Source organism: Oncorhynchus clarkii, chromosome 19 (assembly GCF_045791955.1).
Source record: "Oncorhynchus clarkii lewisi isolate Uvic-CL-2024 chromosome 19, UVic_Ocla_1.0, whole genome shotgun sequence".
In the NCBI taxonomy this organism is placed as follows: domain Eukaryota; kingdom Metazoa; phylum Chordata; class Actinopteri; order Salmoniformes; family Salmonidae; genus Oncorhynchus; species Oncorhynchus clarkii.
The window spans coordinates 32,388,077-32,415,723 of record NC_092165.1 but is presented as its reverse complement, the minus strand read 5'-3'; the positions used below and the strand labels follow the sequence as shown (position 1 = coordinate 32,415,723).

The 27,647-nt window shown below is 41.7% G+C and overlaps 1 protein-coding gene across 2 annotated transcripts in view; it reads left to right on the top strand.

The window, feature by feature from the left end:
* The window catches only part of LOC139375052 (A kinase (PRKA) anchor protein 6), a 181,932-nt gene that overhangs the window by 95,012 nt on the left and 59,273 nt on the right, over positions 1 to 27,647 (top strand). For both annotated transcript variants that reach the window (XM_071116434.1, XM_071116435.1), the window contains 2 exons: positions 5,232 to 5,371; positions 10,628 to 10,748. In XM_071116434.1, coding sequence (XP_070972535.1) covers positions 5,232 to 5,371; positions 10,628 to 10,748 — 261 coding nt within the window. The remainder of the gene's footprint in view (positions 1 to 5,231; positions 5,372 to 10,627; positions 10,749 to 27,647) is intronic.

Below are 27,647 nucleotides of genomic sequence, written 5' to 3'. Positions count from 1 at the left end.
GTAAGGCTTTCTGTTTAATCATTGTACTAAACGAGAAGAGGGAAATAACTGTGACCCTCATCCCAAAGAAACATGGAGAATCAATCACAGCAATCATAGTACAGTATACTGCTATTTATAGCTGTGAGAATCCCATATACTGTGCGTAAGAAAGAATGAATGAATGAAAGTTGCACATGTCAGACCACACTTTTATGATAATAGTTATTTTTGGCAGCCTCATGATTCGTGCCAGGAGACCATACTACATATTAAATCCAGACTTTATGTCTAGTGATTTGAAAGTAATAGTTTTCAAATGAGTTTCATGTTTTCCAATGGCTCCTCAGAGAGCCACAATCTTGAAAATGATCCTCTACAGCATGTTTCAAATGGAAACAAATCGGAACGTTAAAGAAAATATTTTTCCTGTAATTTTTTTGTTGCAGAAAACAAGTTGGAGACAGTGCATGGAATTCCACATCACTCCTCTATTGATGATCAGGATTTCAAAATGGTGGCCTATTCCCAAAAGGGTTGTTGGTTGTTTTGAAGGTGAAGCTTCACTGTTGTATGTGTAAATTTATGAGATACTTTAATGGAATCCTCAGCCGTTTACAACTCCTGAGTTCCAACCCCACAGCTCCCATCTGAATTTATTTTCTGAGCATGCTTCTTCCATCCTTCCATCTATCTGTCCGCTCCTTTCTGATACAGCCTCAGCACAGCACAACACATCAGGATGGCCCTGATGGGAGACATTTCAAACAAGCCAATGTATGTTGTGGGTGTTTGAACACAAGTCGCGGGGGCCGGGGTGGTTGGCGGTGACTTCCCACAGTTTTCAATCTCGCCGCGATGCCTCTTGCATTCAGAGAGGACGATAAAGAAATAAACCAACCCAGCTTTATGTCACATTGCCTAAATATACAGTTTAAAAGGCGTCCTCAGACCCCGGCTCTACCGTTCCCATACCGAGTAGTGTTCACCAGAGGCACATACTGTATCTCTCCTCGTTAATTTTATATTGTTCCCCAGCTGGTTCAAATCAGACCAGTATCCTGTTTGCATTGCAGCCACAAAATTCCTTTTTTCTTTTCTTTCTATCTCTTGTAGTTTTTTCGGGGGTCTCAGAAGAAAGACAAAGGGAAAAGCCGTTGTTGCACGATTCTGTTTTGATGATTTTGATTGAAATGAATTTGCCGGTGTGTTTTTATTCGAAACATCTGGTCCTCCAAACAGCCCATGGACATTCTTGTAAGTCTGTGATTCTTCCCTCAAGTTTATCTCTGCCTTCAGTATCACAGAACTTGTAGCTCCTAGATCCTTGTATTTACAGATGGCATTTCTATTTGTTTTATATCGATCTTTGAGGGATATCTCATTTTTACTCTATTTGACCTATCTTTCTTTTTTACAGGTGTTAGTGTGAATGAATGAGAACTTTCATAATGTACTCATCCTGTATGCATCCACTCAGGATGTCTTTTCCATAAGGAGTACATTAAGTGTATGAATTTTGCCTATACGGTTTAATGTCTTCTATCTCAATAATATAACATATGCTATTTAGCAGATGCTTTTCACCCAAAGCAACTTAGTCACGCGCGCATGCATTTTACGTAGGAATGGAACCCACTTCCTGGTGTTGCAAGCGCCATGCTCTACCAACTGAGCTACAGAGGACCACAATAAAAATCAAACGAGCAAAGTCGTTGTTACTGTGACTGTCACGCCTGGTCTTGGACTTTAAATCTTCAATGGACTAAATGTTGAATCAATCAACAGTACTGTTGTTGCATCATGCCAATTGTATGGGAAGGTCAACTCGATTCCATGTTAAAGTTCAGGAAAACTTTCAGAACCACCAGCAAGGGATGTATCTATCTATCCATCTTTGAGCTATAAGCTGTGTGAAAATATACGTATTGTCGACAATATGCATCACTGTTTCACCCTAATCATACTGCATTACAGCCATATTGATATTTTCAAAGGGAGTATGTGAGTGCCGGGAGCTACGGTTGTATACATTGTATACATCACCACATATCCATTATTGATGACATCATCATTATCCTCTCCTGCCTGGTCTGATCAATGAGAGCCTATAGCAGAACCAATCATTGAAACAGTATGTGAAGGTAACAGTATCTGAAAGCAGAGGAAACAGGTGATGATGATGATAGAACTCTGACTGCTTGGATGGATGGAGGTACGGTTGATTGACAGTCGAAGCAGCAGGGGTTGCCCCTGGAGATATCTGGCTCTAGAAAGTAGTTCTGAGGCCCAGTATAGTAAATTGGCCCTGGCATGTAAACAAAAAAACACCTAAAATGACTTGATTCAGCAGATCCTCATATCTGAGTCTGCCCTCTGTCTCCCGAGACAGACCTAAGTATTCATCAAATGATCAAAATGTATATTGATTCCTTTGCACATTAGCAGTTTAAAGGCAGGAGAGGAGTGTTTTGACAGAGTGAGCGAGTGTGCGAGCAGCGCAGGTTTGAATGATTCTGTTTGAAATAAGAATACAGGATGCAGCACTCCGAATCCCCATGTCTGCATATCTGAATAAGCAGAAGTTTAAACAGGCTGAAAGGGATTGCAAGAAAATCAAAACCAACCGACCGTCCGCAGTTCACAGGGTTATTCTCTATAGAGATTCGTCCTGGCAAATCACTGCTCAGAGATGTTATTTTCCAGAAAATAAGTAACATTAGAAGGTTGATGGAAATCACTGTGGATGTGCGGTGTTGATGCTTGCTTTCTCTATCTAAATGGTGAATTGTCTTTTTCTTTAGCATAACTGTTGGAAATGTCAACACAAAGCGTCCCTCTCCATTTTAAGACTGGAAGGAATTGTTGCTCATACTGTCAATGTGATCGGTGTTTTGTGGAGCGTTGATTCCTGGGTTACTGAGGAAATAATGTTCAGGCAGATCTGGTAGAGTTAGTCATTATGGTATAGGCTTATGGTACAGGTAATCATTATGTTATAGGATTATGGTACAGGTAATCATTATGGTATAGGATTATGGTACAGGTAATCATTATGGCATTCTGTCAGGTACAAAATGATGGGCACCCCTGTTTTCAAGACCTTTCAATGCCTCACCTTGCAAGTATAACGGCACTGAGCCTTTTTCCAAAATGTCTTTTGAGATTGGAGGACACTTTGGGAGGAATCTTAGACCATTCCTCCATACAGAATCTTTCCAGATCCTTGATATCGTTTGTCTGCACTTATGGACTGCCCTCTTCAATTCAAACCACAGGTTTTCAATGGGATTCAAGTCCTTTCGAGGATAAAGACTCAGTGCCATTATCCTCACAAGGTAAGGGTTTGAAAGGTATCGATAACAAGGGTTCCAATAATTGTGACCCTTATCTTTTTAAGTAAAAAGGATTTACTTGTTAAGCAAAATCTCTTTCTCTGAGCAATTCTATTAGTATAGTGACAGTGACACATTTGGTTTTGTTTTGGCTCTGTACTCCAGCCCTTTGGATTTGAAATGATACAGTGCAGACTGTCAGCTTTAATTTAATATCGAGAGAACCTTTTTACATAGTCCCTCCATTTTAGGGGACCAAAAGTATTGGGAAAAATTGCCTTATACACTGAGTATACCAAACATTAAGAACGCCTTGGTATACATGCTCTTTCCATGACATTGACTGACCAGGTGAATCCAGGTAAAAACAATGACCCCTGATTGATGTCACTAGTTAAATCCACTTCAATCAGTGTCTATGTCGTGGAACGAGCTTGTTCTTAATGTTTTGTATACTCAGTGTAGTTCTGGCTAGTTTGAGAAGGACAAAACAAAACTTCTTCAAGATCCTTCAAACTGGGAAGCCAACCAAATCATGGCGAGTCCTCATACATTCCACGGATGATACTCTCTTCTGGGCCCCGGCCGCATGCACTATCTGTCCTGTCCTCCAATTCAAGGTGTCTGGTGCTAAATTGCTTTTGTCTGTAGTCTGCATTAGTCATTATTGTGTGTGTAAGCAGCTCCAATGGGATTGGGTAATTAGGATCCTGACACGGCGTCCGTGAGCGGGCTGAGTGAATCCGAAATGAAGGCAAATGAAAGCAAATTCCTTCGAGGGGGACGGAGAAGGAGATCTTGCCGCCACAGTTGCGCCCACTAATTTTCTTGGAGCTCCTAGTTAGGTTCATTTCATTCTTCCCAAATGAACAGAGCGGGTTTCATAACACACACACACACACAAATAAATGAGAACGAGAAACCAAATGCATCTATCTGTTGATTTACTTGTTTATTATCGAGTGTGCTTTTGATAGAGAAGCAGTTTGCATTCATGGAATTGTTTGACCTTTGTAGAGGCATCTGCAAAATAGACAAAACGGTTTTGACAGCACACAAACAAAGACAGTTTATACAGTGTTAAGGAGGAATGAGGAAAAACCAAGCAGGGTGGGGTAGTCGTTCATTGGCACAGCAATGGCTTCATCTCCATATATTTTGTATGCAATTACAGATCCACTGCGAGGCCTGCACAGCTTTCTGATTGTCTGATGCTCAGAATCACTGATCTTAACAGAAGCACTTTGGTAATGTTGCCGTATGGTGGGATTTGATATTCCTACAGTAGAACAGGGCGTTTGTCTAGTGGCCAATCTGTTGGGCTCTTGAGAATGTCCATCATCTTTAATGCATAGGACATCTTATTCCAGTAACCATCCATCACAATTGCTATATCAGTAACAGGTGTTTGTTTAAAGCTAATAACTAATGTTGTGTTGAGAATTATACACTCATATCAACATAATATCTGACAATATACAGAACAATCTTTGTTTTCCAGAATGTCCTTAGTTTCCCAGTGGTAGGTCTTATTTGGGGCGGCAGGGTAGCCTAGTGGTTAGAGAGTTGGACTAGGAACCGGAAGGTTGCAAGTTCAAACCCCGAGCTGACAAGGTACTAATCTGTCGTTCTGCCCCTGAACAGGCAGTTAACCCACTGTTCCTAGGCCGTCATTGAAAATAAGAATTTGTTCTTAACTGACTTGCCTGGTTAAATAAAGGTAAAATAAAAAAAATAAAAAATAAATAAATTATTCAGTAAGTCACACTGTAGCAAAATGTTTCCAAACATTCTGAAACTGAAAACAAAAATGTGCGTTTCTTATTGGCATAGTCACGGTGGTCCATCCCTATTTTCCTCTCATTATTGCCAAATGAACATGACCCTAATGCGTCCTTTGATGTGTTGTGTTATCAGGTGGAGTTGCTGCAGAGCCACTATGAGGCCCAGAGGGATGCCCTGGACCAGCTGAGCCTGAAGCTGAACAGCCAGCAGTACTGCACTGGCACCAACAGGAGGACTGGGAGGGAGTACACACAGATGTCCAAGAACAACAGGTAGAACGCCACCATTGACCCTTAGGGCCACCATACGTATGGGGACCTACTTGGTTATGTTACACAGACCCACAATCAGACCTCTTCGATTTAGGTAGCCTACTGTATGAGCCAGCCCAATCTGGTATTTTATCTTGAAAATTGGTCTTTTATCTTGACACAGGGACCTTTATTTTGAAATGGGGTCTTTTATTTTGACATCAAATAATTTACTGAGCTGAGAAAAATATACAGACAATGGAAGCAACTCAATGATAACTGTTAGTCACTGAGGGTTTGTTTTAGCTACCACTATAAATACTAAAGCTTGGGGACAATGTGGTCTCTTGCAAAGAAGAAGAAGAAGGCTTTCTCTTTCTACAAGAGAAGTTGCTCTGTCAATTTAAGCATTCTGTTTATTCACAGTGGAATGAAATGTCACACACACTTTTATAATTTGGGGGTCACGTTCTTAACATTGTAATCTGGCGTGTACAGCACCACTCTTTGTCACGGCGCTTTTTGACTGTTTCACGCCTTACTTTGATGGTCTCTCTCCCTCAGTGGTTATCGCCAACAGACAGAAGCTAGCTACTGTTTACAAGGTTCTGCTCCACTCACTGGGAAAGACGCACTTAAAAGACTAAGAACTGGAGAGTCATGTTCGTTGTGCTAATGATAAGCAGTGGAAGAGTGAGGGGACTCCCAAGCACAGTGCTATTGTTGTTTGGTAACTGTACAGTACAACATTTTAGAACAAGAATTCTATATACAGTTGCAGTCAAATATATTGGCACCCTTTGCATGATTCACTATTTCTTATAAAATAAGTTGATTTTTTTTTTTTTTTGTGTTCACGTGTGTTTTAACTTCAAAGTCCAAAAATGGGCTGGACTAAATCATTCCAAATTCAAATTACGTTGGTTGGAGGCACGGGATTCTCGTTTAGTGTGTTATTTATCTCACCTGTGGTAAATTGCATGTGTCTACAGAGTAAAAATAGCCATTCAACCACTTCTGAAAAGAGAAAAGAGAACATTCTGCTCCATTGCACTCCATTGTAAACTGCAGGGTGTCAATATATTTGACTGCAACTGTGTCATTCGAAAAAGTCCATGTTCGTCAGTGAATGTTAAATGGATTGTTCGACCACAGATGATTCAACACAGTACCCTCAATGGTAGGTAGCAGAGGAGGCTGGTGGGCAGAAAAATAGGATCAAACACATAGTATCTGTAATAGGTACCATTCTATTTATTCCATTCCAGCCATTACAATAAGCCTGTCCTCCGATATTTCAACCCACCAACCACAACTGTTAGGTAGGTTACATTTCAGTGTCTCCTCCCCAGTCAGTCCTGCAGCAGACAGAGAGTGAGTCAGTCTCTGTAACTCAGGAGTCCAGACCCAGCTGACTCCCCTCCCTTGGCTTTGAATCAAGCCTCCTTTTAATCCTTTTAAGCCTCTCATTCTAATGATTTATTTGGTAGAAAACCATAATGATCCTTTGAATTTTAATGACGGCTGCCTGCTCAAGGATTCATTGTTTTGACTCTTTGGCCCTTACCTTTAAATGGAAACGTCTTCGGGAAGGAGCTGTCGAAATCTATAGCCGGGGCTGCCGCTCCTCTCTTCTTGCTTGCTAGCTCGCCACCACCGCTGCGTTTTCAGGCCTGTCGGCTCACTAGCACACCTCTCAACCTTGATAATTACAGAATGGCTGCCAGTCACTGAGACCGAAGCTATTCCCTGTATAGTGCACTTCTTTCGGCCAAAGCCCCATCCTATTCCCTATAAAGTGTACTACTTTCCCACCCTACTCCCTATATAATACACTACTTTTGGCAAGAGCGCTATATATAGTTGAAGTCAGAAGTTTACATACACCTAGGTTGGTGTCATTAAAACTCTTTTTTTAAACCACTCCATACATTTCTTGTTAACAAACTATAGTTTTGGCAAGTCGGTTAGGACATCTACTTTGTGTATGACACAAGTTATTTTTCCAACAATTGCTAACAGACAGATTATTTCACTTATAATTCACTGTATCACAATTCCAGTGGGTCAGAAGTTTACATTCACTAAGTTGACTGTGCGTTTAAACAGCTTGGAAAATTCCAGAAAATGATGTCATGGCTTTAGAAGCTTCTGAAAGGCTAACTGACATCATTTGAGTCAATTGGAGGTGTACCCGTGGATGTATTTCAAGGCCTACCTTCAAACTCAGTGCCTCTTTGCTTGACACCATGGGAAAATCAAAAGAAATCAGCCAAGACCTCAGAAACAAAATTGTAGACCTCCACAAGTCTGGTTCATCCTTGGGAGCAATTTCCAAATGCCTGAAGTAGCCACGTTCATCTGTACAAACAATAGTATGCAAGTATAAACACCATGGGACCACGCAGCCGTCATACTGCTCAGGAAGGAGACGCATTCTGTCTCCTAGAGATTAACGTACATTGGTGCGAAAAGTGCAAATCAATCCCAGAACAACAGCATATTACCTTGTGAAGATGCTGGAGGAAACAGGTACAAAAGTATCTATATCCACAGTAAAACGTGTCCTATATCGACATAACCTGAAAGGCCGCTCAGCAAGGAAGAAGCCACTGCTCAAAAACTGCCATAAAAAAGCCGGACTACGGTTTACAACTGCACATGGGGACAAAGATTGTACGTTTTGGAGAAATTTCCTCTGGTCTGATGAAAATAGATGGCATCATGAGGGAGGAAAATTATTTGGATATATTGAAGCAACATCTCAAGACATCAGTCAGGAAGTTAAAGCTTGGTCGCAAATGGGTCTTCCAAATGGACAATGACCCCAAGTATACTTCCAAAGTTGTGGCAAAATGGCTTAAGGACAACAAAGTCAAGGTATTGGAGTGGCCATCACAAAGCCCTGACCTCAATCCTATAGAACATTTGTGGGTAGAACTGAAAAAGCATGTGTGAGCAAGGATCCTATAAACCTGACTCAGTTTCACCAGCTCTGTCAGGAGGAATGGGCCAAAATTCACCCAGCTTATTGTGGGAAACCTGTGGAAGGCTACCCGAAAAGTTTGACCCAAGTTAAACAATTTAAAGGCAATGCTAGCAAATACTAATTGAGTGTATGTAAACTTCTGACCCACTGGGAATGTGATGAAAGAAATAAATGCTGAAATAAATCATTATCTCTACTATTATTCTGACATTTCACATTCTTAAAATAAAGTGTTGATCCTAACTGACCTAAGACAGGGAGTTTCGACTAGGATTAAATGTCAGGAATTGTGAAAAACTGAGTTGAAATGTAATTGGCTAAGGTGTATGTAAACCTCCGACTTCAACTGTATATAGGGAATCGGGTGCCATTTCAGGTTTAAAGATATCATACAGGCAAGGATGTTAGATGTTAATTTCCCTCGTTAGTAGCAGGCGGGATTAACACCATCAATTAAAGGGGCCTTTCTATAAAAGTGTCACTTTAAGTGAGATGTGAGGAGTGTCAATAAGGCGTCCAACCTTTCCTTCCTATTGCTCAGAGTGACATGGCGGCTCCAGTGATGGGCGGTGGTGATGAATTAGGTACAGTAGCGCTGCTCTCATATCAGCCAGCCAGCACTCCTCTGAGTGGGGGAGATTGATGTTAAATGGATTTGAAAAGAATAGAGGACGGAAATGCATCCATTTCAGACGCTAGCGTGTCTGTCAGCTCGGCTGGGGCTGTAGTGTGCGGCACCCACCCATCCATCCGCAGAGCACAGACCTAGCCTCCCTACGGTTAACAGGGTAACATTTAACGCATGTCTACTTTCATCGGAGGGAGGGAGGGAATGATCTGGGAAGAGTACTGCCAAAAGGGAGGGTTTGAAGGTTTAGTTTAGTTGAGGAGACATACAGACAGTACAGTATGCTTTGTACACAACCAAGGCAACTGATAGAGAAAGATTCGGACAGATCAAAAGGCTATAATGTAGCTCTGCTAAATGGATCCTGCTGTGTGAGGCTTGATTTTATTCCCTTATTTGTTTGTTTGGTTAGATGCCCGCAGAGATCTTGTTCTACAAGCATTTAGTTTTGTATTAGTGAGGAAAAAACAATATCGCGGAAGGAATATTGTAACGTATTTATCAGTTTAGCTTACAAAAGGCCTACAGCAGCCGCCGTATAATGAGTTGTGGAGTTGAATGCCTTAGGGTGACTTCCTCGAGCTTTGCTTGTCACACGGTTTCTCATTTTCTGTCTCCCCTGTTTTGTTATGATCAGTGACTTCTGTATAACAAGGACTAAAATATTCATATTTTCCCCAACGTCATTTTGTTTCATCAATGTCTGCTTGAAAATGCTAATACATACAGCTCTGCCATGCTTGTTGAAATTACATATGTAGTACTAAGCCAAAACTCAATCCCGCTCCTGTGTTAACTTTGTTTCTGCTATAAATTAAAATAAAGAGGGTGTTGATATTTCCCTCCAGTTTGATGGTTATTTATGTAATCTCATTCATAGTCGTTTCTTTCTTCAGGGACAACTCAGTTGATTGCTTTGTGAATGGAAGTCGAGCGAAGGGACGGGAACGCCATCGGCAGCCTGACACAACTGTCAAAGTGTCCAGAGCAGCCCAGGCGAATTCCAAAACAATTTGAACCACTAATGTTTATAAACATGTAGCCACCCGCCGAGTCTAAAACACCAAACCAAACCCCTGACAGTAATGTGTATGTTTGAGCAATTGCCCTTGTTCCTTTCATAAATATTTGATGTTATTTCATGTCAGGGGCTGGGGAAGGGGAAGGAGGGGCTGGGGTGTGACGGAGGTAGGGAGGAAGGACAGTTGAAGTCATGTTTAATTAAGATGCTTCTGTGCTATAGAGATAGGTGTCACTCACCAGCTGGGTCAGAGATTCAGTGTGCGTCTAACCCTGTTCACACCTTCTGCACCCTCATGAACCCAGCATTCCACTGACGGGCCATGGTAATTACCACCGCTTGTCAAATATTCCCTCTGTAATGTCCAGCTGCCTTTCCCTCTTTTCAACCTAATGGTTAAGCTGTGGAAGAGGTGGGCATTGGGGGGTGGGCGTTTAGCAGGGGTTTAGTGGGATATTTCCTAGGGGCGTCGTCTCTAACCCCAGCTCTTCCTCCTTGTCTTCTTCTCCCTCCTCCCTTCCACTCTCCTCTCCCCTCTACTCCCCCCCCTCTCTCCTCCCTCTTCCCATCTCCTCTTCTCCCTCCTTCCCTTCTCCCTCTCCTCCCTCCTTCCTCTCCTCCCTTCTTCCTGTCCTCCAGTCTGCAGGAGTTTGAGTCAGACTTCCAGGAGCTCTGGGATTGGCTAATGGACATGGACTCGGTGGTGACGGACAGCTACAAGCTGATGATGTCAGAGGAGCAACAGCAGTATCTCTACAAGGTGAATGGCTATTACTGGATGCCTGTTACTGTATGGATGTTACTAGCTGGCTGTAACTGGATGTTACTGGATGGCTGTATCCTGTTAATACTATGGATATTACTGGATGACTGTTACTGAATGACTGTTACTGGATGCCTGTTACTGTATGGGTATTACTAGCTGGCTGTTACTGTATGGATGTATCCTGTTACTGGATGGATGTTACTGGATGCCTGTTACTAGCTGGATGTTACTAGCTGGCTGTAACTGGATGTTACTGGATGGCTGTATCCTGTTAATGTATGGATATTACTGGATGACTGTTACTGAATGACTGTTACTGGATGCCTGTTACTGTATGGGTATTACTAGCTGGCTGTTACTGTATGGATGTATCCTGTTACTGGATGCCTGTTACTAGCTGGATGTTACTAGCTGGCTGTAACAGGATGTTACTGTCTGGATGTATCCTGTTACTGTATGGATGTTACTGTATGGTTGTTACTGTATGGATGTTACTGTCTGGATGTATCCTGTTACTGTATGGATGTTACTGTCTGGATGTATCCTGTTACTGTATGGATGTTACTGTCTGGATGTATCCTGTTACTGTATGGATGTTACTGTCTGGATGTATCCTGTTACTGTATGGATGTTACTGTCTGAATGTATCATGTTACTGTATAGATGTTAAAGTATGGATGTTACTGTATGGATGTTACTGTCTGGATGTTACTGTATGGATGTTACTCTCTGGATGTATCCTGTTACTGTATGGATGTTACTGTCTGGATGTATCCTGTTACTGTATGGATGTTACTGTCTGGATGTATCCTGTTACTGTATGGATGTTACTATCTGGATGTATCCTGTTACTGTATGGATGTTACTGTCTGGATGTATCCTGTTACTGTATGGATGTTACTGCCTGGATGTATCATGTTACTGTATGAATGTTACTGTATGGATGTTACTGTCTGGATGTTACTGTATGGATGTTACTCTCTGGATGTATCCTGTTACTGTATGGGTGTTACTGTCTGGATGTATCATGTTACTGTATGGATGTTACTGTATGGATGTTACTGTCTGGATGTTACTGTATGGATGTTACTGTCTGGATGTATCCTGTTACTGTATGGATGTTACTGTCTGGATGTATCATGTTACTGTATGGATGTTACTGTATGGATGTTACTGTATGGATGTTACTGTCTGGATGTTACTGTATGGGTGTTACTGTATGGATGTTACTGTCTGGATGTTACTGTATGGATGTTACTGTCTGGATGTTACTGTCTGGATGTTACTGTATGGATGTTACTGTCTGGATGTTACTGTATGGATGTTACTGTCTGGATGTTACTGTCTGGATGTTACTGTATGGATGTTACTCTCTGGATGTATCCTGTTACTGTATAGATGTTAATGTCTGGATGTATCCAGTTACTGTATGGATGTTACTGTATGGTTGTTACTGGATGGATGTTTTCTTACTCAATGGATGTTACTGTATGGATGTTACTGTATGGATGTTACTGGATGGATGTTTTCTTACTGAATGGATGTTGCTGTATGGATGTTACTGGATGGATGTATCCTGTTACTGTCAGGATTTTACTGTTTGGATGTTACTGTATGCATGTTACTGTATGGTTGTTACTGGATGGATGTTTTCTTACTGAATGGATGTTACTGTATGGAAGTTACTGTATGGATGTTACTGCCTGGATGTTACTGTATGGATGTTACTGTGTGGATGTTACTGTATGGATGTTACTGTATGGATGTTACTGGATGGATGTTTTCTTACTGAATGGAGGTTGCTGTATGGATGTTACTGCCTGGATGTTACTGTATGGATGTTACTGTGTGGATGTTACTGTCTGGATGTTACTGTATGGATGTTACTGGATGGATGTTTTCTTACTGAATGGAGGTTGCTGTATGGATGTTACTGCCTGGATGTTACTGTATGGATGTTACTGTCTGGTTGTTACTGTCTGGATGTTACTGTCTGAATGTTACTGGATGGATGTATCCTGTTACTGTCTGGATGTTACTGTCTAGATTTACTGTCTGGATGTTACTGTATGGATGCATCCTGTTACTGTATGGATGTTACTGTGTGGATGTTACTTTATGGATGTATCCTGTTACTGTATGGATGTTACTTTATGGATGTATCCTGTTACTGTATGAATGTTACGGGATGGATGTTACTTTATGGATGTATCCTGTTACTGTATGAATGTTACTGGATGGATGTTACTTTATGGATGTATCCTGTTACTGTGTGGATGTCACTGGATGGATGTTACTTTATGGATGTATCCTGTTACTGTGTGGATGTCACTGGATGGATGGTACTGTTTGGATGTTACTGTATGGATGTATCCTGTTACTGTATGGATGTTACTGTATGGATGTTACTGTATGGATGTTACTGTGTGGATGTTACTTTATGGATGTTACTGTTACTGGATGGATGTTGCTGGATGGATGTTACTGTATGGATGTTACTTTATGGATGTTTCCTGTTACTGTATTTATGTTACTGTATGGATGTTACCAGATGGATGTTACTGGATGGATTTTACTGGATGGATGTTACGTTATGGATGTTACTGGATGGATGTTGCTGGATGGATATTACTGTATGGATGTTACTTTATGGATGTTTCCTGTTACTGTATTTATGTTACTGTATGGATGTTACCAGATGGATGTTACTGGATGGATTTTACTGTATGGATGTTACGTTATGGATGTTACTGGATGGATGTTACGTTATGGATGTTACTTTATGGATGTTTCTGGATGGATGTTACTGGATGGATGTATCCTGTTACTGTATGGATGTTACTGTATGGATGTTACTGGATGGATATTACTTTATGGATGTATCCTGTTACTGTATGGATGTTACTTTATGGATGATACTGGATGGATGTTACTGGATGGATGTTACTGGATGGATGTTACTTTATGGATGTATCCTGTTACTGTATGGATGTTACTTTATGGATGTTACTGGATGGATGTTGCTGGATGGATGTTACTGGATGGATGTTGCTGGATGGATATTACTGGATGGATGTATCCTGTTACTTGATGGATGTTACTGGATGGATGTTACTTTATGGATGTATCCTGTTACTGTATGAATGTTACTTTATGGATGTATCCTGTTACTGTATGGATGTTACTGGATGGATGTTACTGTATGTATGTATCCTGTTACTCTATGGATGTTACTTTATGGGTGTTACTGGATGGATGTTACTGTCTGTATGGTGGTGCTCTACAATAATGGATGGATGGTGGTGCACTATGCCCCATGGAGAGGGCCTGGCCTACTAGCTTGTAATCACATTCTCCTTAGCCGGGCCCTGGAAGAGGTGGTGTGTGTGTGTGTGAGGGGGGTCTTTAGTAATCCTTTTCATGCACCTCCCTACCTCTGACCCCCCACACCATAGCTAACATCCTGATTGCCAGAAAGCTCCCATTATCACATTCCATTAGGTGTGATTTCATAAAAGTCGAAAGATCTCTTGCGATGAACGGAAACAAAAGAGAGGGAGGCATTAACGTTTTACTGCAGTGGGCTAAATCAGGGTCACACAGATTGTTTCTTGGTAGTCTTAAACAAATCTACTTTGAAACCCAAGTATGCACCTCACACACATGGTTCTGGGCTTAAAAAGAGAAGACACCTGTACCATGTCAGATATAGAGTTGAAATGTATTACATTTTGAGTTTGCATCCCAATATTACATTTTGTATACATCACAGAAGACTGAAATATAACAAAACTGTTTAACATAGAAAAAAACAGATTTTCAGAAGGTTTTTTAATGTTATGCAAATCCGAAAAATAGGAATAACATTCGGCCCATGAGACCACTAGGTCATTTGACTGCAGGAAAGGGCTACTGACCAGACTGCAGCCAAATGAATGTATGGAAACGCACAGGGCACCATGTGTTCTAATATGAGGTCTCAGACACACTTCTGTCCTTCAGATGCTCCTTCCCTCAGAGGCATGGAAAGAAGGACACAGAGGGAAAGAGGAAGGGAGAGAGGGAGAAAGAGATGGAGAGAACGAGGGAGTCAGAGCGATAGGAGAGAGCAATAGAAAATAGCAAGCTATAGATTGAGGTTCCTATTTTGCCACAGCCTGTATAGGCACCTTGTCTCAATGAATTTTTATTAGTGATAGATAAAACTGGCCATATTGTGTTAAGTCAATATGTTTGTTCCTGATTAAAACAAACTGATTTGGGCCCTGATATTGATTTAATTTCCTCCAATGCTAATAAATATGTACTACACTGCCCATTTGTTATACATTTCTCCCTACACCTGCACTCTGTTATCTGGCTAACACTGGATTGATTGAAAAAGGTAAGTGTGTGTGTTGGTCCTGTGTTGCTGGCTGGCTGGCAGGCAGGCAGGCTGTTGTTTGCCAAGGCTAGGGGATTTTATCATAGGTGAGGGAGAGAGGGCTGACTGCTGGGAGGCACAGGCTGTAAATCAAGCTCATTTAGGCTATTTTTATTACTGTACTGATTCTGACACTCGTCATCCTTGAATTGCTTTGAGCATATGGCATATTTCGAAAGAGCAGATTGTGAATCATAAAGAAATCAAATGAATAACCACCTTCAGAACTGGAAACAACATAATGACAAGAAATGGCTTCCCAACAGCCTTCTCCTCCTCCCTCTGCACACATTTTCATTTCCAAACTGCAGAAGGTCACAGTCAAGGTCAAAACTAATCTTCTCTCATCTTGCATATTGACCTCACCATTAGTCATATCTTAAGTGATGAAGTAGGAAATATCACACCATTTCCTTTTCTTTTATACTGTCATTATATGACAGAGCCTTTATACTTTCAGAAAATGGTGCCTAGCCCACAATTATATCTATTATACTCTCCTGTATGAAATCTAACAGGAATATCTGAGATAGTGACAGTTCCTCCCACTACATTTCCTACCCATCATTGTCTTCTTTATTTTTCAATGTAGAGAATTTGAGCTGTGTCATTTTTCCCACGCAAAACATTAAGAAAAATGTATTATCTTTTCTGTCACTTTGCACATCAAAATCCACATGAAATGGATAACTGACCACACAGTCTACATTTTCCAATGGCCATCTCCGTCCTCCGAACTGGAAACCCATTGAGAGCCTGTGGTTTGAATTGAAGAGGGCAGTACACAAGCGAAAACAAAGGATATCAAGGATATGGAATGATTCTGTGTGGAGGACTGGTCTAAGATCACTCCCAATGTGTTCTCCAATCTCAAATAAAAACATTGAGAAAAAGGCTCAGTCTTGCTATCCTCGCAAGGGGATAGAGTATTGACCCCCAATCTTTTTGAGTTTTTTTTATTACATGTTAAACACATTGTATTTCTCTGAGCAATTGTATTAGTATAAAACAATTAACATTTAACATTTTTTGGAGCATACAATATACAGAAGCTCAGTATTTGTATTAATTATTTTAAACAGTCTTTTTAGCTCGTCTTTATCAAGAGATCCAATCATGTTGGACCCCACTGTAAATATCCCTCAGTGGCAGACTAGACATCAAGTGCTGAGCTGGTGTTGGCTTGGTGTCTGTGTTGCCTTCTTTATGGTTTAACCATCCACATCAACACTACAGCAGTGGTGGTGATGGTGATGCCCTCTCAGTTGACTTCTGACCGTCAGAATACATTTCACTTATCTGCGCTGATCAGAGAGCCACTTCTTTAGAATGAGCCACTGCTGAATATTAGACAGGAGTGTAACCCCGGCCTTATGGCATCGTATTTTCAAACATTTGATCTCTATTTTGTGGCTAGATCAATCAGAAGAAAATGTTGTTCACAGGGGCACTGATTACTGCCATGTACTCTGTAGACCGAGTGATGATCTTCACTGATGATCAAGCTACAGTTGTGGAGTGTAACTTTATTTTGTGGCCCTTTCGTCTGGACGTTGTTGACGGTATCCGTCAATGACAATCACCTCCAAATTATTGATTAGCTGAAAGAACAGCCTAATTCGTCCATTGGAGGTTAACTAAAATATTCATCTGATCATGAATATTCATGAAGGTGATGCATTCATGAATATTAAATAACTTAGAGTTTTTTTATGGGCCAAGTTCTCTGTAAAATATTGATACATTCTCATAGTATTTGTGCCCTGTTGGTAGAACACAGAAAATGTGTAGATTAATGCTACATTGGTTAGGTAGATCGAAACATCTGCATTGATCTTCAAATATTCTTATTAAAATCTTACCCTATTTGTCTTCTTAGTTGCATATGGGGCGGCAGGTAGCCTAGTGGTTAGAGCGTTGGACTAGTAACCGAAAGGTTTCAAGATCGAATCCCCGAGTTGACAAGGTAAAAATCTGTCGTTCTACCCACTGTTCCTAGGCTGTCATTGAAAATAAGAATTTGTTCTTAACTGACTTGCCTAGTTAAATTATGGAAAATATGCATTAGTTCTATAAAATCTTATTTTAGATTTATTCTATGTGACTTCTCATTCGAACTTCCGGGGAGACAATATGGCAGCATGCGGTAGTGAGATTATCCATTGTAGCCTGTCTGTGTGTGTTTACAGTTCAGGGCTCCACTCCCTCATTAGACTTTTCATCTCTCTTTACCTCACGTGACAGTTGACGGCTCTGCTCTGCTCAGTATGAATATTACAGCCATTATCTCTAATCCTCCATATAGAACACATAACAAATGGAAAACATAGCTAGAACACAGTATTTATCTGAGGGAGAATGACAATCAGAATGTTGATATCTAGACTCCTGTTTATTAGAGGACTGCTCAGATCAGTGAGTGCCGAGGAAGTGGAGCGTGTGTGTGTGTGTGTGTTGGTGTTAATCTGCATTATGCCTGGCTACATGCGTGTGGGTGGTTAGGCATGGTGGAGCTACAAAGGCGAGGTGTGTGTGTGTGTGTGTGTTTGTGTGTGTGTGTGTGACACAGTGCTGTGTTTTATATATCTGGAAGGAGCAGGTGGTGTTTAATGTGGAGACTCAGCTCCATGGGGCTCTCTCTCTCCAGTCACTCACTGTCAGACACAAACACACACAGACACACACTGTGGCGGTGATACTGCTGGAACCATCCACACAATCATTGTTGAACACACATGCACACACACACATGCCTGGCTGCATTAGTAATTTTCAATAATTCATAGTGAAGGCATAATGAGAGTGGAGAGTTAATTTGTTGACACTGTGTTCCATGAGAAGTAATGCAGTAGCTGTCTGTAGTTTAATTCAAGTAATGTTTGACTCTCCTCCCGTGTCATTTTAGACGGTCGTCGTGAGTCACTTCACCATGGGAGAGCAGGGAGCAGAACAGTTTCCCTCAAAGCTGCCGCTTGAATTGACCAGAAATAATAACAAGCCCTTCTTATCTTCGCTTGCGTACATTCTCGCCTTTTTGATAACGATTTTATTTTCAATGACAGTGTCTCTTGTTCAAATGTAGCCTGAATCAAAACCCTGCTGATGGAGTACCATGCCTGGCTGTCTGTATCTTCTAATGAAGTTGTGAAGTGTTCTCATCCTTGCCACCTCTCTCAGTATGAATAGATTGACCGCAATTAAAAGCCACAGTGTGTTTCTAGAACACTGTGATTCAGCCCATCTCCAGGGCAACCAGAGTGTCACTTCCAAAAGTAAACAAAATATTTTTTGGGAGGTGGAGACTCTACAATTAATTAAACACTTCCGGGAGGGACAGTTTGCAAGCGAAGAAGTGACTGTTCATTGAAATCACATGTGGACAGGGAGGCGCTTGGGGTTGAGGTGAATGTATGGGTGTGTGTTGTGTGTGAGTATGTAGAAGGTTTCATTCTGATTAAATGGAAACATTTCATCCATCCATAGATGCAGTAGCTATAGAGAAACATCATAATGACATGGTGGGGTTAGTGCTGGCACTGCCTTCAGTCAGCTAACAATCCTCCATTGAGTTGAGTGTCCCACTCCTGGGCTCCTTACCAAGTGGCACAGAATGACTACCCCTCACCAGGCCAATCTTTCACATCTCGCCTCTGTCTACTCTGTCACACCTCCTGACTCTTGGTTCACCTCCAACCTAACCCACCACGTTTCCTTCCCAACACAGCCAAGCCAACACCCCCCCCCCCCCCCCACCCCCTCCACCCCCCACCCCCCACACTGCACAGCCAATACCCCTTCACCCCGTATCACCCCTTCTATCGGCAGCTTTGGGTCAGATGCCAGTGTTGCTATACAAAGGCCTCTGTGTTGGTTGGGGAGGCTAATGTTTGCTGCTGCTTTGTGTGTGTTTGTGTGTGTATGTACATTTATGCGTGTTCGTGCATTATTACGCTTCTACATTCTGTGTGTTTGTGTGTGCGTGTGTGTGCTTGTACATTGTGTATGCTTGTACCAGATGGCTGCTTGCGATGCGAATGGGCTCAGAAAATGGGAGTCATACCACAGGGGAGAGATGCAACACGCAGCAAAGCCTTGTAGTTCTAGAATGGAGAATCAGAGATCAAACTATGGCCAGCTGCCCCTTCTCAGTGCTGGGATCTGAGGGCAGGTCTTCCTCTTATAGCCTTAAGTCATTCTGACAGGCGGAAACACAATACCCAGCATCGGAGTTTAGGGAAGGAACAAATCTTTTTGTTACATCAACAAATCCGTCACATTTTAGAAGAGAACATTTGTAAAGTCACAACCTTTTACTTTTGAAAAGGAAACATGTTTTTTGTAGCTTTAATTATTTTCCAGAAACAACATGAACACCAGTAACTACCTTGATTGATTGATTGTTAGAGTGAGAGGATTGGATGAGCAAAGCAGACCAAGAAAGGGAAAGAGGGGGAGAAAGAGAGAGAATGGAGGATAGGAAACAATAGAGTAGAAAGAAGCAGAAAGAAGAGGGGAAAGCCTTACTGTTTGAGGAGGGTGTAGTTGTTAGGCTCTTAGACAGGGTAGTTGTTAGGCTCTTATTAAAGGGAAACTTCACCACTAGACATTATTTGGGGTGTTCTTCCATTCTTTCTATATAATTATGAGTTATGAGAGGTGTTTCAGACATAATTATGTACCATAGCATTTTATTTATTTTTTTTATGCCGGGAGAGTTCATACAATAACGTCATTGGTTGACTGAGCCTGCTGTCTGATCTAGAAATTAATGGAGTCATGTTTTGTAGCAATTATTGTGGCTTTTGTGTTTCGCGGATTAAACGATCACGCTAGCAGCAAGTAGATATGGTTGTCCTTGTTCAATAGAGCCATTGGACTTGTCACAGTGATGTTCCTATCTGCCGGGACATTGCACGATTTCTAGGTTTACTCATTTTCCCTGGCTTTGTAAATACTACAGTCTGACGGGAGCTCTACTTCCTTGTCCAATTGCGTTCCCACCCTCGAAGGCAGTCTTTTCAAAACGGGGGTAGTACTAGTTTCTCCAGGTTCACGGGAGTTGAGACCAGCAAGCAGCAATGGGGAGCCACGGTCAGACTCTGACTGGTGGTGCCTATGCAGGTGCTGTCCAGCCATGCCAACAGAAGAGGAATGTCTGTGCTGCAACAAATTTGATGGTGGACAGTTCTTATTGGAGAGGGTCACTGCAGACCCCATGGATCGTGTGTGTGTGACCATTGACGCTCATATGGATAGAGGGGTGCTGGAGACGTTCTTCAGAACGCCAACAACAAGTTGGTTGTTTTGCTGTCGGTAGCTAGCTAGCAACATAAGCTCTCTTTTTACACAAGGCAGTGTTGTTCAGTGCATTATAATTGAGCTAATGTACAATAGTCTAACATTATAGCTAGCTAGCTATTGTTAGCTAGCTAGCGTCAGTGCATCTCATTAGGAGCAAAACTGGAGAAATGTTTTGATGATGATGATGATGAGTAAATGAATGACTTTGGCTTTATGACTCATATTAGTCTTAGGGTAACTACACCTATGTGTTGTAGCTAGCTAGCTAACATGTATCTGTGACATGTAGTATTCTGCCTCATGCTGCTACAGTAAGAATACAGACAGTACACAATGATTGCCCAAGAAAGTCAAATAGTGTTTTAGTCATTCTCTTACAGACAATACTGCTTGGGTGGCCTAAAGATTATTTTTGGAGTTTGTGTTTGTTCTACGTGGGGAGAAGCTAGGCAGAGGACACCGAATCCCCTTGCCTGCATGTGCTGTTGGGGCCATTTGAGCAATTTATCCCTCACACAGAATTTTGGATACAAAGAAGTTGATGACTCAAGAGTAGATGTAAAATGTCCATAACAACAATCTCCCTAAAGTGACTACGAACACCTCACTGCACCCCCGAAGAAAGCATAATATGCAAGTATTCCCTTTGTAGAACTGTAGTATATTCCCGTGATCGGGAGTCTCATAAGGCGGCGCACAATTGGCCCAGCGTCGTCCAGGTTAGGGGAGAGTTTGGCCAGGGTAGGCCGTCATTGTAAAAGAAGAATTTGTTCTTAACTGACTTGCCTAGTTAAATAAAAAATACAAATAAAATAACTGTTCCTGCATACTGCGTTGTAAACTCACCTCGGTCTCCAGAGCAAATAAACTTTGTCTTGAATACAAGGCCTGTCTACTTACTTGCTACATTGATTAACTAATCTATTATTTTATTGAAACATTTTTACTTGCCAACAAATTAAAGTTGAAATGATACACCAACTCACTGCATATATTTTTTGGGCAGTAAGATTGTAGCAAGTTACCTCCAAGTACATTTCATGAATATCACAATGAATTGATCCAGAAGTTGAAGTCAACACTTTATTGGTTTCTTATGTAGCTGGAATCATTTCGTCACGTGTCAGTACACTTTTTAAAAAGAATATAGAAAACATTTAATCAAACTCAATTAAATACATATCTACAATAGCTAGCAATATCTATAACGTGATGCATTTGTGAGCATACCAGGCATTCTATATTATACTACAACATCAGTCTAACTGAATGTGGATGTTGTGTTGGCTGTATATTCCAGATAGGTTCAAATCAAATTTTACATTCCTGAATGTTCTTCCGCTGGTGAACCTGGTCTTGTGTTGGGCAACGGCAGCTGGTCTGACAGAACTTCATGCGCTCCATGACGTTGGACTCATAGACTATACACTTTGTCTCTTGCCAGCCCCATGCAGTCTTTTCTTCTTCCGAGTCAGATGATGTTAAGCTTGAGCTTGTTCCCGGCTGAAAGCTTTCATCAAATGGGTCTACAGGATCTGTACTACTAAAGCTGGTGTCAAGGTCATCATTAGAAGCAGCATGATTAGTTTGTAGGACACACACTAGTCAGTGATTAGTCAACATTTTACTACATTGTCCCCATCAATACACACTCAAACAAGGTACCATACCCACACATCTCCCTCGTGTCAATAGATCATGCATGCTAACCTTCACACACAACACCCACTCCCAGCAGACACGAGTCAGTCACCCATACCATCCCCTCCTTACTAATAACTATGCTTTATTTTCTCCAAAGCTTTGCATCAACAATCAACTAAGCCTGCATAATACACAGAAAACTACAGTAGAAGTTATAGCCTACTTATAAACACACCAACAATGACAACAAGTGACGGACCATGTTTATGCCTGGCTCCAGTATATTTATTTGCTCATATTGGAGTCATTAAAAGATTTAGCAAATGTAAAAATAATAATTCATTTGATTTGTAAAGCGCTTTTCTCAGACCAAAGGGTCAACATATACATATATATATATATATATATATATATATATATACACAGTACCAGTCAAAAGTTTGGACACACCTACTCATTCCAGGGGTTTTCTTTATTGTAGAATAATAGTGAAGACATCAACACATTGAAATAACACATAGAATCATGTAGTAGCCAAAAAAGTGTTAAACAAATGAAAATATATTTTATATTTGAGATTATTCAAAGTAGCCACCCTTTGCCTTGAGGACAGCTTTGCACACTCTTGGCATTCTCGCAATCAGCTTCATGAGGAATGCTTTTCAACTGTCTTGAAGGAGTTCCCACATATGCTGAGCACTTGTTGGCTGCTTTTCCTTCACTCTGCGGTCCAACTCATCCCAAACCATCTCAATTGGGTTGAGGTCGGGGCGATTATGGATGGCCAGGTCATCTGATGCAGCACTCCATCATTCTCCTTCTTGGTCAAATAGCCCATACACAGCCTGGAAGTGGGTTTTGTATCAAGTTTAAGGTAAGACCCAGGTGCAGACGAAATAACAAAAGTTTATTATTCGAACAGGGGCAGGCAAAAAGACAGGTCAAGGGCAGGCAGAGGTCAGTAATCCAGATAGGTGGGGCAAAGGTACAGGACGGCAGGCAGACTCAGGGTCAGAGCAGGCAGGAATGGTCAAAACCGGGAAACAAGAAAGCAGGAGACGAAGGGCTTTGAGACATGGGTTTAACTCTGGATACATGAAAGGTAGGATGTATACGAAGGGTACGGGGCAACAGAAGACAAACAGCAGAGAGGCTAGTGATTTTGGAGATGGGAAGCGGACCGATAAACCGGGGGGAGAGTTTGCAGGATTCCACTCGGAGGGGCAGATCCTGAGTGGACAGCCATACCTTCTGCCCGAGACGATACCGGGGAGCCAGGTTCCGGTGGCGATCCGCTTGTCGTCGATACCTGGAGGAGGTCTTGAGGAGGGCCCCAGGAAACATTGCAGCTGCACCCTGGAAGTAGGCTGGGGCCATTCCACTGCTCTCACCTCAATTTGTACTCTCCCTGCAGCAATGATGTAACCCAGAAAAGGGATGGTGGAGCGATGGAACTCGCACTTCTCTGCCTTTACAAACAGCTGGTTCTCCAGGAAGCATTGGAGAACCTGTCGGACATGGACCACATGTTCTTGGGTGGAGCGGGAGAAGATGAGGATGGCATCAAGGTAAACAAAGACGAACTGGTTCAACATGTCGCGAAGAACATAATTATCCAGAGCCTGGAACACAGCAGGGGCGTCGGTGAGGCCAAATGGCATGACCAGATACTTGTAGTGACTGCTGGCCATATTGAAGGCGGTCTTCCACCCGTCCCCTTCCGTATCTGCACCAGATGGTAGGCGTTCTGTATATCCAGCTTGGAAAACACTGTGGCCCCCTGGAGCAGCTCGAAGGCAGAGGATATCAGGGGTAGCGGGTAGCGGTTCTTCACCGTTATGTCGTTGAGACCCCGGTAGTCGATGCACGGGTCTTGTTCTTCTTCTCCACAAAGAAGAACCCTGCGCCAGTGGGAGACGAAGAAGGTCGGATGAATCCTGCAGCTAGGGAGTCCCCAATGTAGGTCTCGATCGCCTTGGTCTCTGGTCCCGACAGACAGTACAGTCTTCCCCGGGGCAGAGTCATGCTAGGGAGAAGGTCAACCACGCAGTCATGTGGTTGGTGCGGCTAAGTGGCCCGGGCCTTGTTGAACACATCCCGGAGGTCCTGGTACTCCGCAGGGTCAGGGCAGGCAGGAATGGTAAAAACTGGAAAAGAAGAAAACAGGAACAATAGCAAAGAAAGGAGCATGGGAAAGAACACTGGTAGGCTTGACGAACAAAACGAACTGGCAACAAACAAACAATGAACACAGGTATAAATACACAGGAGAAAATGGGAAAGATGGGCGACACCTGGAGGGGTTGGAGACAATCACAAAGACAGGCAAAACAGATCAGGGTGTGAAAGATTTGGGTCATTGTCCTGTTGAAAAACAAATGATAGTCCCACTAAGCACAAACCAGATGGGATGGCATATCGCTGCAGAATGCTGAGGTAGCCATGCTGGTTAAGTGTGCCTTGAATTCTAAATAAATCATAGAGTGTCACCAACAAAGCACCCCCACACCATCACACCTCCTCCTCCATGCTTGACGGTGGGAACCACACATGCAGAGAGCATTGTTGGAACCAACCATCACAAATTTGGACTCATCAGACCAAAGGACAGATTTCCACCAGTCTAATCTCCATTGCTCGTGTTTCTTGGCCCAAGCAAGTCTTCTCTTCTTATTGGTGTCCTTTAGTAGTTGTTTCATTGCAGCAATTCGACCATGAAGGCCTGATTCACACAGTCTCCTCTGAACAGTTGATATTGAGATGTGTCTATTACTTGAACTCTGTGAAGCATTTATTTGGGCTGCAATTTCTGAGGCTGGTAACTCTAATGAACTTATCCTCTGCAGCAGAGGTAATTCTGGGTCTTCCTTTCCTGTGGCGGTCCTCATGAGAGCCAGTTACAGTTGCCACTGTACTTGAAGAAACTTTCAAAGTTCTTGAAATTTTCCCGGATTGACTGACCTTCATGTCTTAATGTAATGATGGACTGTCGTTGCTCTTTGCTTATTTGAACTGTTCTTGCCATGATATGGACTTAGCCCTATTTGGTAAAAGACCATCTTCTGTATACAACCCCTACCTTGTCACAACACAACTGATTGGCTCAAACACATCAAGAAGGAAAGAAATTACACAAATTAACTTTGAAAAAGGCACACCTTTTCATTGGAATGCATTCCAGGTGACTACCTCAAGCTTGTGCAAAGAAAACAATGTCACGCCCTGACCTTAGTTATCTATTTTCTTTATTATTTTGGTTAGGTCAGGGTGTGACGAGGGTGGTATGTGGGTTTTTGTATATCTATGGGGTTTTGGTATGTCTAGGTAAATGTAGGTCTATGGTGGCCTAAATTGGTTCCCAATCAGAGGCAGCTGTTTATCGTTGTCTCTGATTGGGGATCCTATTTAGGTCGCCATTTTGGTTTTGTGGGTAATTTTCAATGTGTAGTTGCATGTCAGCACTCGTTGTTGTATATCTTCACGTTAGTTTTGTTTCTTTGTTAGTTTGTTTAGTGTTTTTTTCCTTCATTAAAAGAAGCATGTATGCTCATCACTCTGCGCTTTGGTCTCATCAACATGACAGACAAACAGTGGATACTTTGAAGAATCTGAAATATAAAATATATTTACATTTTTTTAACACTTTTTTGCTTCCTACATGATTCCATATGTGTTATTTCATAGTTTTGATGTCTTCACTATTATTCTACAATGTAGAAAATAGTCTAAATAAATACAACTTTTGACTGGTACTGTAAAAAAATACAAATAAACACTGAACATAGAACAGACAACAATCAAAGCTATATACAGGTGTCGCCAGATCCGGAGGCCATGAGAACAGAATTAGAAATGGTCCTCGAAAGCTTCTCTGAACAGCACGGTTTTGAGTTGTGCCTTAAAGGAGGCCAGAGACTCACATGTGCCCGACGGTGTTATGTAACAAAATTTGAAATTGTGTTTTTTACATCGGATAAAAGTATAGACTCAGAAGCTAGAAAATGGTATATCATGCACTGTAGTTGAGGAACAATGGGAAAGTAATTCTGCTTTGAAAGTTGATAAACTTGTAACCCCACTTTTGAGAAAATGTCCCTTGAATGTTTTGGTGAACCTAGTGGAAAGCTCTTCTTTGTCTATGCCCATTCATCATCGTTCACACCCTCTTAAGCCTTAGCCCCACCCATCTCCTTAAAGATTCACGTGAGGCCATGTGCTAAACAAAGTGAGTAGTTTAGTAAACAACCAAAGATTTCAAGACAAAAGTGGTAAAAGTAGTAGCCTACAATAAGGAAAAACTCCAGGTAAAAATGAACTTTATTTTGTCCTTGGCCTATATCCTAATCTGACTTTGGTGCAGGTCATGCTGTTCTTCACATTGCCGTCTCTGGTAAACACACACTTTATCAAATCAAATCTAAGTGTATTTGTCACATGCACAGAATACAGAAGGTGCAAATGGTACAGTGAAATGGTAACTTACATAGTAGCAATATCAGAAACAGAAAGTGTCCAGATAAAAATATTTTAGAAATATTAGATGATGTTTACCCAACACATTTGTTTAAATTGATGGGTCATGTGAAGGAAATGCTATAACCACCCCCAGCCACATCTAGCTAAGTGGATGGGTCACTATTGTCTAGACATGTACACATGTTCAATAGATGGCTGTAATCACCCCCAGACACACCTGGCTAACTTGATGGGTCTTGTAATCATCTGATGAAGTGGAGTATTTTGTTTAGACACGTAGTTAGCTAGCTAAACAATGAACCGGCATAATCCCTACCTATACCACTACCAATACAAACATTGTCATAGCTGTAGTATGAATCTGCAGGTAGCTAAACAACTAACCAACTAAGTTCAATGTTAGCTCGCTAACATTAGGCTATAACTAGCAATGCAAATGGTTTCTGATTTGAATAATATTACTACACTGATCATACACGTAACGTTAGCTAGCGAGCCAGCAAGCTAACGTTCACTAGCTAGCGAACAGTATGCTTTAACTTGCAATGAAAACAACTTTATAACAAAATTAGAAACTTAGAATATCTGAAAATGTAGCTAGACTCTTACCCATATACATGGATGAACGCTTCACGGCAGACTGGAACCATTTAACTCAGTTTTGTTTGTAGCTACATCTTGTTTGGCCAGCATTGTATCAAGTCACTCTGGTTCACACTAACCGTGGTGTGTTCAGACAGTAGCCCATCACTTTTTTCAACTGATCTGTCGATATTGCCTGCTCTGTGTTGTTGAGGAAAGTAGAAAAACTTTTGTGGTACTCGATGGCTAACGTTATATCTTTCAAAAACGTCACGGTAGAACGGAGTATCAACACATACTGAGCAGCTCATGTTCTAGACAGAAGCATGCTACATGGCAGACCAATCCAAACTCATCTCCCGGCATGTCCATTATCTCAACCAATCATGGCTAGCGGGAAGGTTCCTGCCTTTTTGCGTGGCTAAACCAACTAGGCTCGTAATTAAAAAATGTTGGTCGTATTTACG